Genomic DNA, 20,095 nt, shown 5'->3' with positions numbered 1-20,095 from the left:
CAACTACACATGAAACTAGGGTGGCCCGAGCTTCCAAATCTCAAAATCTACTGCAGTCCGGCTCCTCCCTTGGCAGCGGACCCAAACCGCACCCAAACCCACGCTTTCCATGGGGAAATAAACAGGAATGCAAGCACCTACCGTTTTGCCGAAGTTGTCACTGCACTCTCTGGAATCCGCTCGCTTCTTTATGAATTTGTTCTCCTTGTTTCCGTGATTGAGAAAGATAGCAACGTTTAGCCAAATGATGAAGAACTGTGTGGAAAAATCCCTCGGCAGTGCTTCTCAGGAATCCCTACAAACTGATGTGGACCCCAATTCCATCATTCTGGTCCCTCAAGGACCACCACACAAAACGCCTCTCCCTTTCAGTCACTCGGTCATTTGCTTTCCCTTCTTCCTTACCACTCTACTATTTATGGTTTCTGCTCTTTCCACACACCCCAAATGATAACTCTCTTGGCCACCACTGAATTTTGAAAGGTTGTTGAAATTTGGGCAATGGATATCTCTATATCACAATTAATTTTGTTTTCTTTCTTTTTTTTTTTTTTAGTACCGTGGTTTCAACTGGTTTGTCTCTATGACATTAGAAATGAAAGTTGAGTAAGAAACAAGAATTATGCATATTTTAGTGCTTAAACCGTTCTATGTAGTGTTTTCAGTTGGTTGGGTGTTGTCATAAGGTGAACCTTTTCAGCCATCTTTACCCTTGTACATTCGATTCATCTTTTCCAATAAAATTCACAAGAAAAAGAGGAGTTTGTTGGGTGTTGTTTTGATGTCCATTAAGGTTCATAATTTATGTGCGGTTGGTTTCCTAACTTTAGGATGAAAGGTCAAATTTTATCTCGTGACTGGTTGAAATCCCTTGCCATTTATCTTCCACTTTTTCTTATATTTACGTTCTTTTTTTTCTTTTTTTTTTCTGGTGTCCAGGCGATTGATGCTCTTTGGGTCATTTATCTATCCTGACTCCTGATGTTGATCCATGGCAAATAATGTGTGGTGCTTATTGGTTCAGGGCCATTTACTCTTCAGCTGCCAGAATATAGCTTTAACTTAGGTTGTATGTGTCGATCGATGAGCCATACGTTAAATATGATTATTGCACCGATAAACCGATCAGAATGTGGACGATTTTGTTGGATTCTTTTTGTCTATATTGTCAGCCTTGTGGTATATGAAGGGAAGTACGTAGTTTGAAAGTTGGTATAAGCATTGAGGTAGGTCAAAATTCTTGGTTGTAGTTCAGTTTGAGAGCTAACCTTCTTCTGTCTCCTTTCCCATGGCCGAACTCTCGGCTCGCAAACCGCTTCTGTCCAATGGAGGGGTTGAGCATGGCTCCTCCAAGCACATGTCTTTTGCATGCTCTTTGGCTAAATGGGTGCTAAAATCTTTGATGTGGATAATTTTCATCATTTGGGTTGCTGCAATATTTTTCTACCCGACCGACTTGGTGAGGAGTTTGCAATCGAAATGGATTCATATTACCGAAAAATCTGTTTTGGGATTACAGGTGTGTCATAAAATGAGCCTTTCCCTCTCTTTCAAGTTAATTCTTGTTGAAGAAGAGGTGGACAAATAGTGGTGAGTAATGGAATTTCTGGCTTTGCAAACTGCAGGAAGCATATTTCTTGGATTCAGTGCGCCGATTCTCATCATTGCGTTCCTGGCATTTATATACATAACTGCCTTCCCCAGAGACCATTTTGAGTATGCACCAATGCAATTTTCTTTATGCTTCATGATTTTTGTTCTCATATGATGATCATGATCTACAGTTAATCCTATTTGTTTTTCGAAAGCTTGGTTTGCTCATTGGGCTTCACTTCATGGACAGGAAGAAGAATTCAAAATTTCCGAGGTTTCGGCTTTGGACATTCCCTGTCCTGGTTGATGGACCATTTGGTGTTGTCTCAGCTGCAGAATTTATTGGGATACTCCTTTTTTCTGCATATGTTCTCTGGTCGATTACTGCTTATATAATACAAGGCAATAGCTTGATTTCGAAATTTCCATTGCCTTCGAAAGAAAAAGGGTATGCTAAGTATGAATGAGCAATTATTTTTCCCACCCCTCATTTCTGCAAAAGAAACATTTTTTTCTAAGAAAAGTTGAAATCATATACTTCCTCTTAATCTTGCCAATCACAGAAACCTTTCGTGACAAAGTTGAGTGTTTGTTTGGCAATTCTGTTCTTAACCCTGAAAGATAAGGTGCCATCGTTCTTTTCATTGTTTTAAAGTGAATTTCTAAGTGACGTGGTCTTTCCATTAAATATTTTAGGTTACAATTTGGTCTTTCTTAATGCCAGTGGTATCAGGTTTCTTAATTTTTCACAAGTTGGTCAATAAATATCTGTGGAGGCCAACAGTTTTCTTTCATGCTTATGCTTTGCCATTTAAAGACATGGATGACATACTTTGAACGAGATAAACATTTGAGAAAATTGCGTGGCTTCCCAAAACTTAATAAAAGCTGTTGCCTGTCTCCATTTTTTTCACAGATATCTTCTACCAGAGATGTAATTTTTCTATTTGAACAGGAATTGCCTTCCATTAGTTCTTTCATGATCCTGAAAACGTGGTAGTATCCCCATCATTTCTAATAGAGAATTTATACCTCCTCTGAACCTCCACAAACAAAGCTAGTCATTGTTCACATGAGACAGATTCATTGACAAAACAACCTATCAACTTGTTTGACCCATACTTATTGTCAGATTAATGAATAATTTTCTGAAATTTCTTATTTAATACATTTGTTATCATGACATAGCTTTGCTATGCTTTCAAGTAAGGTTCACCATCTCGATAACGGATCCTATACCGATACCATCCTATTACAATATTAGCACATAATATGGTACAAGACAGTGAAGTGTACCACATGTCGATACAGGACGAGATTGTGTATCAGTTTGGTAGCGATACAGTAATGACCGGTGCTGCACACCTTGCTTTCGGATGTTATTATCGGCCAGAAAAATAATTACAATAGACTTCTGGATGCTTTCCTGGTTGTGTTTCTACTAATGAAAAATTTTACGTCAAAATGCTCTTATGGTGTCCAGCGTCCACCAATAAAGTATATATCTTCCTCTTTGTAACATGTTTAATTTTCAGCTTAAAAAATTGCAGCCATTCCTAATGAACCTTGAATTTAAATCATTTTATCCTATTAAAAATCAAGTTCAATGCTTCAACAAATATTGAATCTTTGGTAGATACGTGTTTAACATGGATTATGCATTCAAGTACAATTACATCATCAGGATTCGTACCTACGAGCATGAAAGAAAACATGTGAACATACATTGGAGCTCCTGGAATAGCTAATTGATCTGTTTCTTTGTTCTCATCAGATTGACAGATCTTTCTCTAATTTTCCTATATTTAGTTTATTTTGAAGATAAATTATCTTTGATTGAGTCCATAAGTAACCCCAAAGAAAAAATACACACACGCATGCACGCACACATGCACGCACACATATTTTGAATTCATATTATCATGGCCAAGTTTTGCTTCGTATTATGAAACCATGATCTGAAGACATTATTATGAACTTCAGAATTTTCCATTTATTTGCAATTATAAGTGGTTTATAAGAATGAAATTACATCATATCAGTTTGCTGTTGTTGTATTACAGCAAAAGATGTTTCTGATTGTCATGCAACATGTGCTAAAATTGGTTTAGACAGGTGAAATACTTTGGGAAAGTTGCAGTGATTCTTTTTTATACTCTTGAGATTTCCAAAATATGACATCTCATGACTTCACTATCTGTTGATTGTCGTGCTTTCTAGTAACTTAGCTGTGAATTAAGATAGTATGATGGGTCGCACATATTAAGAACAGGTGTTCTTTTTCTCAAAAAGGAACAAGTGTTCTTGAAGTTCATTCAGAAATAGATATATGTAGCTTGCTTTTTCAGTTGGGCCTTAACTTGTTTCTAACTTCAAACTTGCAGTACTTTCATGCTGGAAATTGTTGGGCTTCGATTAGGTTCAATTGGACTATTTTGCATGGTATTCTTGTTTCTGCCAGTTGCAAGGGGTTCAGTTCTTCTTCGTTTGATAGACATTCCATTTGAGCATGCTACCAGATACCATGTCTGGCTTGGACATCTTACAATGGCTCTCTTCACATTTCATGGCTTATGTTATGTTGTTGCGTGGTCATTGCAGGGGCGTCTCCGACAAGAAGTGAGTTTGGATGAGTAATTTGATTACTTATTTTCACTTAAAGTTACAATTACAAGAATATTTGATTCTGGAAAGGCAGAAAACTTCTGTATGCACAAGCCTAGCTTCTTTGAGACAACATGGTTTTAAACCTTTCTAAAATGTAGAAAAATAATTTCTCTATGAACTTCTAAGCCATATGGTGTAGATATTGAATCTACACACAGAGACATGCAAACATACATGCAATTTTTTTCCGGGGAAATTATCAAGGAGCTTAGTGGGTCCAAATCATTGGACAACATAACCTGAAAAGTACCTAAAGATATCAAGGAAGACCATAACTCTATACTTGGCATCATATCTTTGTCCAACTGTGTCTCTGAAATCTGAATACTTTTTCATTCCAAGATGCTGCTAGTGATTGTTGGTGTGGCTTATCAATTAGACAACCTATAACCTGAAAAGTGCCTAAAGATATTAAGGAAGATCATAACCTGATCCTTGGCATCATAGCTTTGTCCAATTATCTTTTTATACTTCTTATATTCCAAGATGCTACTAGAGATAATTGGATGGATCATCAATTACATAGATTTGAAGTTTAGATATCAAATAAACCAAATTCCGAATAACTTCTACAGTATATACCAAGGTTTGCGATCTTGGTATTGGGCCCCATGCTAGTAACAAATAGGTATAGTGTCGGTATGCCTGGTATGGAGATTGGTGTTGCATACCTACACTTGGTATGCCTCCCATATCAAGAATTGATATCATATGGTGTGGTATGCTGTGCATGGGATGGGACAGTATGCACCGATACTACGACGAACTACTATAAACAACAAATGATTCCATAGAATCAGAATATGAAACCCATCTCATGAGATCTATGTTCAATAAGTAGATAATTTCAAGTTTTTGATTAAGGATCATGTTGGAATTGGTGTTGCTGTCTTTCATCAATAAATTGACACTTGCTTTTTGTTTTCAGATTCGAGAGTGGGACAATATTGGTATTGCTAATTTTCCCGGGGTAATTAGCCTGTTGGCGGGTTTGTTTATGTGGGTGACATCACTGCATCCTGTGCGGAAAAACTTTTTTGAGCTTTTCTTTTACACCCATCAATTGTATGTGATCTTTGTTGTGTTCTTAGCACTGCATGTTGGAGACTTTATCTTCAGCATGGCAGCTGGAGCAGTTTTCCTTTTCATACTTGATCGCTTTCTACGGTTCTGCCAGTCTCGAACATCGGTTGATATCATTTCAGCAGTGTGTCGCCCGTGTGGAACTGTGGAATTGATCCTTTCAAAGCCAGCAAGTATGACTTATTGATCATTTTCTTTGTGTTCAAAATAATTCTTTTGAACTGATTCACTATTGTCCATCCTTTTTTGTCATAGTTATAAAGTAAACAAGATGCTCATCAAAGGGATGCCATCTCTCATTAGCTAGAATTTCAAGTTTCTAGCCTTTTAAATAGAAGTTAATGCTAACTATGATTTTGTTTGAATATGCAGATCTTCATTACAATGCTCTCAGCTTTATTTTCCTTCAAGTACGAGAATTTTCATGGTTGCAATGGCATCCATTCAGTGTTTCCTCCAGTCCTTTGGATGGTAGATACCATCTGTCAATTTTAATAAAAGTACTTGGCACATGGACAGGGAAACTGAGGGATATCATCACTAATGTTTCAGACCAGCCTCAGAAAGACTCTCAGTCACAACCTAGTAGTATAACAGCCTCTGTTGAAGGGCCATATGGACATGAGTCACCCTACCACTTGATGTGAGCCTCTTCTCTCTTCCATAATTTGGTCTGGCTACAGGAAACTACAGTCCTCCTTTTTCCCTTAAAAAAGAAAAAGAAAAAGAAATGTTACAGCAAACAGTAGTTGTATTACTTTAACTTCTCCGGTAATTCATAGGTATGCTATGTTGCAGGAAATGTTTATATTGACATTGTTGCACTAGATGCCCATGTCATTGCTTACTGTAAAGTTATGTGATTTGACTCTCACTTTTTATTCTCAGGTATGAAAATCTCATACTCGTAGCTGGAGGCATTGGTATTTCACCCTTCCTGGCCATATTGAGTGACATCCTTCACCGAATTAGGGAGGGCAAACCTTGTTTACCAAAGAATGTGTTGGTTATTTGGGCTGTTAAAAAATCTAAGGAGCTTTCTCTCCTTTCGCAGTTGATGCACAACACATCTATTCATCTTTCTCCGATAAATTGCATCTAGATATTCAAGCTTATGTAACTCAAGAATCAGAGCCTTTATTGGTAGGTGTAGATGCCCAAATGAACATCATTCCTTTCTTCCTTGGATTGAATAGCCACTAGACTCTTATTCAATGTTTTCATTGCAGGAAGATGGTAAAGTTGATGGGAGCATGATGTCTCCTCCTCTTTCCACAACCAATGGTAGCGTGATGTCATGTTTGGTTGGCACAGGGAATAACATCTGGTCTGGAATTTATGTTGTTGCATCTACTCTTGGTTTCATTCTATTGTTTGGTATTGTGGAAGTATATTACATCAGACCATTCAGAGTACATGCTTGGTGGTACCGTGGGCTCTTGTTTACCTTATGCATGGTGCTGGTGTCATTTTTTTCGGGGGTATCATTGTTTACTTCTGGAATCAATGGGAAAAACGTAGCTCATGCAATGAGAAGTGGACAGTTGATGCTGAAAAAAGCAAATTGGGGCATTGCGGGGAGCCAATTCTCCCTAGTGAGATGGGTATGACAAGTCTTTCAAGTCTGCAAACAACTCGGTATGGATGCAGGCCTGATTTTCAAGGTAATGAGCACTCTTTCTTTACTCTTATAAGGACTTGCAAACAATTATGTAAAATTTACTGCCCAATATGTTACCATGTCACATTAGCTTCGCGTTACAGTATCAAAGCATACTTCTATTGGATTGCTTCAACTGCACATGCTTATATGGCACAAATCAAATGTTCCTTCCTGCAAAATCCTCAAATGATTGACAGTACATGCATCAACAGACAAAAGCTTTAGATGCCTTGACATACTTTCATTCTTCATTACAATTTGAACTTTGATGTAAGATTTTTGACATGATCCACTCAGTTCTTCTATTCGACTGCTGTCTCTACCATGTGTTTTTGCCTAGTTTGCAAACCAGTTGGAGAGACATAGCAAAACCACAGTGTGATACAGCTAGATTAAGGCATTCAAAATCCATTTAAGCACCATCATAACTTCACAAATGCTAAATTGTGATGGATCTTACGAGGAGATCGATGCCATTATAATATCAAAACAGGCTGAAGTGCCTCATTGACTTTCATACTTCTTTTATATAAAACTTGGTCCTCTCAACATCCTCCATTGCAAATAGTCACTTATCTTCCTGCCAAAAGAAAAATAGTCCCTTTATCTTCACTAACAGTCATTTATATTCTTTCTTTGTTCACACATTTTATGAAAAGCAAAAGCAAAGGGGAAGAGAGAGAAAAATTCAAGTGTCTTTCTCATAGTTTGAGACTGAATTAAGTGACTCAATCTGCATTTCTGTTTCCTTTTTTTTCTGTTCTACCAGACATTTTCAGTTCGTTCTCAGAGAGTGTGGGCCGTGCCGATGTGGGTGTAATTGTATGTGGACCACCTGGCCTGCAGTCTAGTGTTGCGAAAGAGATCAGGTCACAGAACATCAGAGGCGGCTGGAATCAAGCAGTCTTCCATTTCAACAGCCACAGCTTTGATCTCTAAGAACTCGATCACTTACTCAACAGTTTATGCGAGCTCTATCTTATACTACAATAGAAGATCTCCAACCTTGCATGCAAGTTGATATCACCTATTGTATCAGAAATTGGAAACTATCTCCCTTCTCTCTGTATCTTTGTACATATTAGCTGTTTGAATGTATATATATGTATATCGATTATTAAAGCTAATTATGATCCAAAAATACATACATGCATATGTGTGTGATGAAATGCTCTGTAAATTTTTTTCAAGCTGTTGAATTTTGATTTCCTAATGAAGACAATCTTAGCAAGTGACTTCATGGGGACGTTTTCTTTTTCCCAAGATGCAGTGTTCAAAAATAGTGGAAAGTGTTTTTTTTTTTTTTTTTGACGCTATTTATCCATCTCGTTTTGTTTGTTGGAAGTATGGAACGCAGACCCAGAAACCCACCGTCTTTAAGCCGATCCCACCCTTCCCCTCCTCATCCTCCTCCGCCGCCCCTCGCCACCGACTCGATGCTAGTCGCCGGCGTTACACTCCGAGCCGTTTGATGGGTGGTGGGGTCGCTGGAATGGAAGGAAATAGGAGCCGCCAGCGATGTCGAATTCGGCGGAGTTTGTGTTTGGCCTGAGATTGGGGTGGTCGGAGACTCTAGTTAGCCCTCGTTCTCCCGACGTTGACCCATATGAGGATGTCCGCATACCCTGTTTATGCGGATTTGCTTGTGCACAAAACTTTCGTGCAATTCTTTCGTTTGTAAGTGCGCTGCCTACGTTTAGGGTACCATATAAGGATATCCACATATATTTTTTATGCGGATTTTTATTTTTGATCGAATCATTGTCGGCAATTTATAAGAATTTTTATATATTTTTTTAATATAAATTTATCTGTGCATAGAAAATTTATGCATTGTTTTGTACGTAGGTGCACGATCTGTCTATCGAGCAATATGTGAGAATGTCTGTATTTTTTTTTTTTTTTTTTTATGCGGATCGTCTTTCACACAGTATTTTTATGTATTCTTCCGGTAATTTATAAGGGTATCTACATATATATTTTTATGAGAATTTACTTCCGCACAGAATTTTTATGCATTCTTTTGTATGCAAATGCGGTGTCGGACTATGGATACGGGGCTGTTCACGCATACCTTTTCATGCGGATTTGCTTATACATAAAATTTTATGCATTCTTTCATTTGTTGGTATACCGTCTGTCCGTGAGGTAATCTGTAAGGATATCCACGTATATTTTTTATACAAATTTTCTTCTGCACAAAATTTTTATGCGCTCTTTGTATGCAGGTGCACGATCAATCTATTGGCAACTTTATGAGGATGTTTGCATATATCTTTTTTCCAGAATTTACTTCCATACAGAATTTTTATGCATTCTTTTATATGTAGGTGCACGGTTTGCTTACAAAGCAATACATAAGAATATCTGCATATCTTTTTTATGCAGATTTACTTCCATTGATATTTTTGTGTGTTCTTTCAGTCCATCCAGCAATTTGAGGTTCTGTGTGTGTATATATATTATTGGAATCATTCAACCGATCTTCGATTTCGATTCTACATTGATCTTATGAACACAATACTCTGATTAATAATCAGTTAACTAACCAATAGTCAGCTATTATTAGCCAACAACGAACAACCACGAAGATTCAGTTAATATCCAACTGATGATCATTGGCATATCAGAGTCATCATCCGATGATCATTCGAGTCTTCACGACTACCGACCTACTACTATTACCGACATATAGTCGGTTTATCTTCCTACGATCACATAAGGCCGGAATGTGTGGAACCTACACATCTAACTGTTATAAACAGTTATCGACTACATGTCACGATCATTAGTGGGCATAAATAGTCCATTAACTCCATAATTATGGTCCGATAATTTAGCATCATAAAAAATGGGACCACATGCTCGATGGTTATATCAGAATCATCTATAAAAGAGAAGTAAATGAACAGTATGAATAAGACAATTCTGAGTCGAGACTCTATCATTTCAAAATTCTCATCTGTTGTTCACCACTCTCCGTTGACTTTGCTGTTCACTACTCCCGTTGACTTAGGTATCAGAGGATTTCCACCGGACATAATTTCGATCTGTGAGGATTTTATTTTGCAGGTGCTCTTCACCGACGACAGGCGATAGGGATTGGCCGCACTAGATTGGCGCATCAAGTAGGAGGTGAATACAATCAATTATACCAAAAATCAGAGTCCAGCACTCGATGGAATCGGCGAGACAGTCTTTCCACCGAGAAGATATTTCTCCCCCACCTCCAGTGGCAGAGTCAGTTCTTCGTTCCTGTCGTCACTACGGACATGCAAATTGCTACACTCATGTAGCAAATGAAGGTTTTGATGGAGGCGGTTCAAAACCTCCAGTAGCAGCAAACCCAGCAGCAGCAGCAATCGCTGGTGGAGAAGTCGGTGGCTTATTCCGTGCCATCTAGGCACAGCCACCATCTTCCACGGTGCTCACCTTTCTCTTCTCCAGAGTGGGGACCATCTTGACACTCTCACCGAGATGGACAACCATGTTCTCGACACTCCCACCGTACCACCCATCATTCGTGGCATTCTCCCTCTCCTTCTCGTGCACACAGTATCAAGAATGGAAAATGGCTATGGACTCCTTTTGCTTCTCCCTCTTCAAGCTCTTCAGGGGGTTCTACCCCTGGAGTTTTCCAGCAATGGTGGCTTGACGATTATGAACGCAAGTTCAAAGATATTGATCGTCAGCTTGCCTGACTTCAAATGAAAGGTCGGAAGTCCTCTAATGACTACAACTTCCACACTGTCCAGCCTCTCTCTCAGTGTATCCTAGATGAACCGATTCCTTCTCGATTCAAGATGCCATAGATGGAGCCATACGACGGCTCCACCAATTTGATCGACCATTTGGAGAGCTATAAGGCTCTCATGATGATTCAGAGGACAACCGATGCCCTTTTATGCATTGACTTCTCGACAACTATTCGAAAGGCTGCTCGAGCCTGGTATTCTGGACTTCAGTCGAGGAGCATCAACTCCTTTAAGCAGCTCGAACAATCTTTCATGGCTCACTTTAGCACTAGCCAAAGGCCGTCACGGACATCAGACAGTCTCTTCTCAATCAAGTAAGGTGAGACAGAGATGTTGAGAGATTTTGTGGCTCGTTTCAATGTGGCCACACTGGAGGTTAGAGACCTCAATGAAGATATGGCCATATCGATCATAAAGAGAGGTCTGAGGGGATCCAGATTTACCTACTCTCTAGACAAGACTCTCCCTCGGACCTATGCTGAACTTCTGAAGCATGCGTACAAGTATATTCATACGGATAAAGCTGCTTCTGACCGACGTCAGACAGATGAAAAAGGTCAGAAAAAGAAACAGAAGAAGAGTGAAGCTCCGATCGAATCAAGTAGGCCGACTATCAATAAGCAAGCTTCACCTCGATGATGGAGTCCGAAGCCAAATAGTTATGACAGGTATGACTCCTATACTCTTTTTTCTGCTCTCCATACGCAGATCTTGATGGAGATCGAAGGACAGGAGTATTTACGCCACCTCCCGTCAATGAAAGTTCTATCAAGGAGCCATGATAGAAAGAAGTACTGTCGGTTGCATCGTGATCACGATCACAATACCGAACAGTGCATCCAGCTCAGAAATGAGATAGAGACACTGATTCGATGAAGCTACCTCAAAAAGTTTTGATGAGACCGTCTGACTCAACCTCGCACCGACCAACAACCTCAGCCATAAGCTGAGGAGATACTTAATAATCGATCAATAGCGGAAGTAATCAACATGATCTCCGGACGACAGAAGAACTGGGGGGCAACTTTCGAAGAAGAGTCGGTGAAGAAACGACGACTCGATAATGTAATTATTTTTTCGAAAGAAGATATTTGGAGAATACAAACTCTCCATGATGATGCTGTTGTTGCCTCAACAATGGTAGCAAACTATGATGTAAAAAAAAATAATTGGATAATGGAAGCTCGACGGATGTTCTATTTTACTCGACTTTCTTTCAAATGCGATTACCAACTGATCGACTCAGAAGAGTCTTGACGTCATTAGTCAGTTTCATTGGGGATGCAGTTATCGTGGAAAGAAAAATTACTCTCCCACTAACTGCTAGAACAAATCCACGACAGAGTACTGTTCTCTTGACATTCACGGTTGTCTGAATTTCTTCAACTTATAATGTCATATTCGGGTAACCTGATCTTAATGCTCTAAGAGCAATAGTCTCGACATATTATCTGTCAGTCTAATTTTCGACAAGAAACAGAGTCGGAGAGATGCGTGGAGATCAACAACTTGTCCGACGCTGCTTCATAGTTTTCACCTAAAATAATCAATTAAAAGACTTTTTATCTGTTGATAAATTGGATCAAAGAGAAAATGAAGAAAGGGGTGAACCAACCGAGCAACTGGTATCCATCCCACTAAAAGAAGAAGATCCCGAGAAGATGGTCCAAATTGGATCGCAGTTGCTTAATCCGAAGCGACAGCAACTAATAAATTTATTAAGAGCAAATATCGATATTTTTGCTTGGTCAACTACTGACATACCAGGCATTCCTCTAGAGATAATAACCTATCAACTAAACATTGATCCAAAGATTAAGCCGGTGAGACAAAAGAAAAGACCTTTTGCACTTGAAAGATAGAAGGTCATCGATGAAGAAGTCGACAAGCTCCTCACAGCTGACTTCATTAGAGAAGCTAATTATCTCGATTGGCTCGTTAATACAGTAATGGTGAGAAAAGCCAATGAAAAGTAGAGAATCTGTATCGACTATATGAATCTGAATGAAGCTTGTCCGAAGGATAATTTTTCTTTATCGAAAATTGATCAACTGGTTGATGCAATTTCTGGATACCGACTTCTGAGCTTCATGGATGCCTTTGTCGGTTATAATCAGATTCGGATGGCATCTAAAGACGAGGAGCACATAGTTTTTATAACCGACAAAGGCATCTACTGTTATAAAGTGATGTCATTTGGTTTAAAAAATATCGGGGTGACTTACCAATGGCTAGTTAACAAGATATTCAAAGTACAAATTGGATAAAATATAGAAGTCTATGTAGATGATATACTGGTGAAAAGCCTTCAAACTACTGATCATGTTCGAGATCTGGAAGAAGCCTTCAGCATACTTCGACGATATCAAATGAAGTTGAATCTGACTAAGTAAGCATTTGGAGTAACTTCTAAAAAATTTCTCAAATTTTTTGTGTTGCAACGAGGAATCGAAGTCAATCCCAAGAAAATAAAGACTATCATCAATATGAAGCATCTTAGTTCTAAAAAAGAGATACGACAACTTAATGGAAGAATCGCCGCACTCAGTCGATTCATCTCAAGGTCGGCAGAAAGATGCTTGCCTTTCTTTAAAATCTTAAGACAAACAAAAGACTTCACATGGTCAAATGAGTACCAACAGTCCTTCGAAGACCTGAAACAATATCTGACGTCTCCACTGCTACTTATGAAATCAAAGGTCGGAAAAACTTTGTATCTCTACTTGGCAACTTCGACGGAGGTAGTTAGTTCGATACTTATCTAGGAGGATAAAAATTGAATTCAATGAACAATCTACTACACCAACAAAGTGCTTCACAATGTCGAAATAAGATATCCAAAGGTGGAGAAGTTGGTCTATGCTTTAATCATATCATCGCAGCGACTTCATCCATACTTTCAAGTACATCCCATTGTCGTTTTGACAGACCAACTATTGAAGGCAATCTTACACCGACCTGATACGTTGGATCAAATGGCAAAATGGGTAATAAAACTTGACAAATTTGATATACAATATCGTCCACGTCCATCAATGAAGGCGTAAGTTTTGGCTGACTTTATTGTCGAGTGTACAATACCTGATAATAATCTTGATAATGAGGCTAACAACAAAATAAAGCAAGCTACAGCTCTCGAGCCCAACTTAACATCGGCATGGGTGCTATATATTGATGGAGCATCTAATGCACAAGACAGTGGAGCTGGTCTCATCCTCACTAATTTCAAAGGGGTTGTAACTAAATATGCCCTTCGATTCAACTTCAAAACTTCGAATAATTAAGCCAAATATGAAGCACTCTTATCCAGCTTAAAAATTACCAAGGAGTTTAACATTGACAGTCTGAAGATCTTCACCGACTCACAGTGGATTGCTGGGCAAGTTAAGGGCGAGTTTGAAGCCCGAGACCCCATCATGATGAAGTATCTTCAGAAAGTGAAAGATCTAATATCAACCCTAAAATATTTTGAGATCTTTCACATCCCAAGAACAGAAAATACTTGAGTCGATGTACTTTTGCGACTTGCAACCACTTCTTTCAACTCACTGAGTCAGACATTCATCGAATGTCTTGAACAGTCGAGTATCGATAAAGTCGAAGAAGTACTATAAATCAGTAATTAACCAAGCTGGATGGATCCGATCATCCTGTACTTGATTGATGAAACTCTACCTACAGATCTCTCAGAAGTTAAACGACTCAGATGGACGGCCTCACAATATATTTTGATGAATGGTCAACTATATAAGAGATCGTTCTCTCTTTCCTTACTGAAGTATTTGAGACCATCAGATGCCGACTATACACTCAGAGAAGTACACGAAGAGATTTATAGAAATCACTTGGGGGATAAATTTTTGGCTTACAAAATCTTATGACATGGATATTATTGACCCACCATGAAGAAAGATGTAGCTGAACTTGTCTAACGGTATGAACCATGTTAGAAATAAGTAAATATACAACACCAACCGACCAGTCAGTTGACATCAATTATTGTACCATAGTTCTTCGCATAATGAAAAATTAACATACTTGATCCTTTCCCTCCGGCATCTGGTCAGAGGAAGTTCATAGTGGTCGTCATTGATTACTTCACCAAATGGATGAAAACTGAACCTCTAGCATAAATCACTGAAAGTAGGATGGAAGACTTCATTCAGAAATCAATCATATACAGATTCGATCTACCACACACCATCATTATTGACAACGATCAATAATTCGATAATCAAAATTTCAAAGAGTTCTGTACGAAATTTTATATTACGTACAAACTCACATCAGTCAGCCATCCACAATCCAATGGTGAGGTAAAAATGACAAACCGAACAATTCTATATGGACTCAAAATCAGACTGAATGAAGCTAAAGATCTCTGAGTAAAAAATTATATCCGATCTTATAGGCATATCAAACAACTCCTCGTATACGAACAGAAGAATCGTCATTCAACCTAGCATATAGAACAAAAGCGATGATCCCACTTGAGATTAAACTACCATCAGCAAGGATGAAACAATCAATGAGCCGAGCAATTCAAAATATCGGAGAGCCGATCTAGGCTTACTTTCAGAAGTCCGACAGCAAGTTCAAGTTCGGATGGTAGCATATCGATAAAGAGTAGCTCGGTATAATGCAAAAGTTAAGCCGAAGGTCTTCCATTCAGGAGATCTGGTCCTAAGAAAGACAGAAGTGTCAAAGCTTTTGGACCAGAAAAATTATCTCCAAATTGAGAAAGACCCTATAGAATAATTGAGATACTTAGACCGAATACATATCGGCTAAAAACTCTTGAGTGAACAACTGTTCTTCGAACGTGAAATGCTGACAACTTAAAAATGTATTATCAATAAAGTTGTTCATATGTACAGTGCTCAGAATAAAATATTGAATTTCAAAATCACAAAAGTTTCAACCGACTATAAAGTGATGTTAGATCGATGAATGGACGGTTAATTCCTATCAACTATATTTCTATTTTTTACTATAAAAATCGACACATCGACTATATCTCAGCTTTCACTGTAAAAGTCGATATACCAACTGTATCTCAATACCGACTATATCTTGATTTTTCATTATAAAAATCGATTGAACGACTATTTATACTGACTTAATTTTAACTAAGCAGAATACAATGCCAATACGACCCAAGTCAAATTGGAACTATACCGACTTGACTGCGGTCAGTCGAAGGATATTCGATTTGTCATTATTTATCAAATAATTAGATATACTGACTTGACTATGGTCAGTCGATGGATGCTCGACTCATCACCATTTATCCTAATACCTAAAAGGTAATGCTTATTGATATTCGACTAACGAATAATTTTACAATTACTACTGAATGTTCAACTTGTCGATTGATATTCAGTAATCAAAATACGATTCAACGACATTGCAGATGCACAGAAAAGAAAGAGTTGGTACTTTGAAAATTTTTCTTTCATTCATTGAAATGAAGTTACAAAATTGGACCCAAGATCCGATTACAAAATTTTTAATTACAAAAAAAAAAGTAAAAATGTTACACCGATCACTTGTCATTGTCTTAGTCTCCGTGCTCCAACGCAGCATCGACGACTGGAACAGCTTCTGATGCAGTTGGTACATCATCTTCAGTCGACACAGCCCCTTCTTCGACAGGTTTATCTCCCGAACAAGGAGGAATGATGCAGCTCAAGTCTAAGTTCGGATATAATTTTTCGACCGCATCTCGACCATCCTCGTATCTGACATAGTAGGTAACATATCCGCTTTCAAAAATTTCTTCTTTTAATTCTTCAAAATTTTTGAAGTTCTCAATGGCCAGACTCAGGGCTTCCCTCACCGACTCTGCTCCAACTCTCGCAGAGGCCAACTCAGCATCGGCCAGTGCCAGTCTTTCCAAGGTGGCCTGATGCCTTCCGCGTTCGATTTCAAGCTTTAATGCATCCACCCCTCTCTCATCGAAGCTGATGGATGGAGTGCTTCTTGCTCTTGATCCGTGACTCAAAATACAAGATATTCTGACAAGCTGACTCAAGTTTGGCTCTGGAAGACTGTAGGTCGGCCATCATTTGGGAGATCTACTCCTGAAGCTCCTTCTCCTGTTCAGTCGCCGTCTGAAGTTGTTCCACGGTAGTGATCTTCTCGGTGGTGACAGTCGCCACCTTATCCATCCACGACTGACGAAAGTCAGCAATCTTTCGATAACTACTCTCAAGATCGTGCATGTCATGTGCCCACTGAAAGCAAAAGATGAATCAAGTCAGATCAAAAAAAAATATCAGAAAACTTACCCCGAGTATCATCGGGTAAAAGGAAGAAAATATTTTAGCAACAGTTCTATTCTTCCTATTCTCCTGATTAGTCGAAAAAAGGACAGCTTCGATGAGCCACCTGGCTAATGCCAGATTGGCCAAGGCAGACTCACCCTCGGAGATCCGGATGTCAACGAGAGTCAGAAGGCTTGCAGATGATCCGTCATTAGCTGAAGTCGCTGGCGCCTTCCCCCGATCTCCGATCGGCAATCTTGTGCTTGAGAATGCTGGGAACTCGGAGCTTGACTGCACCTGAGAACGTTCCACTAGAGGAATGATTGGTTCAGCCACTAACTGCTTGGGTTCGGCCGTGACTCCCATCCCGATCCGAACCTCAGCTGATGGAGTCGTCGATGGTACTGTTGCAGCTCCATCCTCTCCTATCGCTCCACCTTCAACAAACAGTGCCCCGAGAAGTATTGTCGGGGCCGACAACGCCAGGACTGGTTCAAAAATCATCTCTAATGGAATGTCAGATTTCCTCACCAGTGGAGTAGTGACCCGACCCTTCTTCAACGATCGGGAGAGTCCAGCTTCAGTTGCTGCCTTCTTCTTGGCAGCATGTGTGCGGATATTTGCTGCCGACACTCATGCTCTTGGCTGCATAGCTGCAATCAAAATAAAAAAATTTAGTATAAAATTCAGAAACAGACAAGAAAGACAAGGTAACCGACTATGTTATACCTAGGAAAGTGATCGAACTAAGCCCGACATTGTAGAGAGCTTGCTCGGTCATCAGCACTCACTGCAATGGAACTGCCATATCCTTCAATCGGATGAAATCTTTTCGATCATTGGCCTCCACCCGATTGTTCTCGTTGGAGCCAGTCCTTGGGTCACTCCAACATAAAGAAAAGCCCCAGGGAGAAGAAGAAGAAACAAAGAAAAATTGATTCTTCCATCCATGAATGGACGATAGAAGATCGGTGATAAAAAAAAAAGACCTTTCCTCGGATTGAAGAACCACCAATCTTTGACCTTCGGATGAGGACGAAAGACAAAGAAAGATTGAAAAAGAGAAGGACGAGAAACGGTCGGTATAAGATGACACAACAGGACAAAACTGATAATCAGTCGGATAGAATTAGAGCCAGCTGAGCGGGATAGAGACCGTAGTAATCAAGAAGATTCTGGACGAACTTCAAATCGAAAATTAAGGATCGGTCCGAAGGTCCTCGACATAAATTGCAATTTGGCCTGGAGGAAGAGAATTCACCAGACTATTCGAGCTAGGAGCAGAAAGTTGATACTGCTCCGGGATATGGTATTGTTCCCGGAGCTGTTCAATGTTGGGTCCGAATAAGGAAGAAGCTTCCATTTTCAAACTCGAAGGAGAGTCGTCGATCAGATTCTCCGACCGACTATCCCGAGAAGAAGTTTTTCTACTAGCCATGGAAAACTAGAGAAGAAAATCCTAAAACAAAAATCCTAAGGGGAGAGGGACCCAAGGATAAAGACAAAAAAACTTGACCTGAAGCTAAAGAGGGGAGCGAAGAACAACACTCGGAGCTCCTAGTACTGGGATAGCCTTCCAGTAGGACCTTCCACTGCAGAGGATGATGATAAATGTAAAGTAAAAATCTGACTGAATGCAACTTCATATATATAGGATCCCTCAACGGTCTGGATGAAATCAGTCAAATTTAGATTTCATCAAATAACGATACATGGCAACATTTAGACCAACTATTGGTCGGACGATTCGACGTACGTGCTCTCAATCATGCCACCTCACCATTATCCACGTGAATAGCTCAGAGCCAATGATGTTTTGACACGTGACCAAAATCTACTAGTCCGAATTAAATCATCCGGCATTAAATTATCTTTCTGAAACGACGGTTCAATAATGATTTCACAGCTATCAAAATAGTAAAACAGTTGGAGATCTCTCATATTCTAAAAACTCATTAATATCAGCAGCCAAATCGGAGCCCGAGACGACACGTGACAACTCCTTTCGTCCAACGTGATAGATCACGTGATAATATATACGTCAGACCACCTTGGACTCGAAAATGGGGGCAACTGTTGGGACCATTCAACCGACCCCCGACTCCGACTCTATATCGCCTTATAAATACAATACTCTGACTAATAATCAGTTAATCGACCGACGGTTGGCTATTATCAACTAACAATGGATAACCACGATAATTTAGTTAATATCCGAGTGATGACCATCGGCATATCAGAGTCATCGCCTGATGATCATTCGGTCTTCACGACTACCGACCTACTACTATTACCGACATATAGTCGGCTTATCTTCTCACGATCATATAAGACTGGAATGTACGGAACCTACATATCTAACCGTTATAAACGGTTATCGACTATATGTTACGGTCATTAATGGGCATAAACGGTCCATTAACTCTGCAATTATGGTCCGATAATTTAGCACCATAAAAAGCGAGACCATGTACTCGACGGTTACATCAGAATCATCTATAAAAGGGAGGTAAATGAACAGCATAGGTAAGACAATTCTGGACCGAGACTGTCATTTCAAAATTCTCATCTGCTGTTCACCACTCTCCGTTGACTTAGGCATCAAAGGATCTCCATCGGACATAATTTTGGTCTTTGAGGATTTTATTTTGCAGATGCTCTTCACCGACGACAGACGATAGGGGATTGGCTGTAACATATATATATGTTGGGACCATTCAATCGATCCCGACTCTGACTCTACATCGGCCTTATGAACACAATACTCTGACTAACAATTAGTTAACCGACCGACAGTCGGCTATTATCAACCAACAACGGACAACCACGATGATTCAGTTAATATCGACTGATAACTATCGACATATCAGAGTCATCATCCGATGCTCATTCGGATCTTTACGACTATCGACCTACTACTATTATCAATATATAGTCGACTTATCTTCCATAATCACATAAGGTCGGAATGTACGGAACCTACATATCTAATCATTATAAACGGTTATCGACTACGTGTCATGATTATTAGTGGGCATAAACAGTCCCATTAACTCCATGATTATGAT

At 39.3% G+C, this 20,095-nt stretch overlaps 1 protein-coding gene across 1 annotated transcript; it reads left to right on the top strand.

The window, feature by feature from the left end:
- The first annotated feature begins 1,140 nt into the window (after nt 1-1,140).
- On the top strand, nt 1,141-8,133 carry LOC105051548 (ferric reduction oxidase 6). The gene is given in 12 exon segments (XM_010932047.4): nt 1,141-1,442; nt 1,445-1,519; nt 1,626-1,716; nt 1,844-2,041; nt 3,978-4,212; nt 5,189-5,516; nt 5,716-5,986; nt 6,232-6,389; nt 6,392-6,486; nt 6,573-6,798; nt 6,801-7,007; nt 7,776-8,133. Coding segments are annotated over 12 exon segments (2,208 nt in total). The 5' UTR covers nt 1,141-1,288; the 3' UTR covers nt 7,946-8,133.
- The last annotated feature ends 11,962 nt before the right edge of the window (nt 8,134-20,095 follow it).

The sequence above is a fragment of the Elaeis guineensis genome, chromosome 9 (assembly GCF_000442705.2).
Source record: "Elaeis guineensis isolate ETL-2024a chromosome 9, EG11, whole genome shotgun sequence".
In the NCBI taxonomy this organism is placed as follows: Eukaryota; Viridiplantae; Streptophyta; class Magnoliopsida; order Arecales; family Arecaceae; genus Elaeis; species Elaeis guineensis.
The sequence above is the reverse complement of the archived record's forward strand: the minus strand, read 5'-3'. Positions and strand labels throughout refer to the sequence as shown.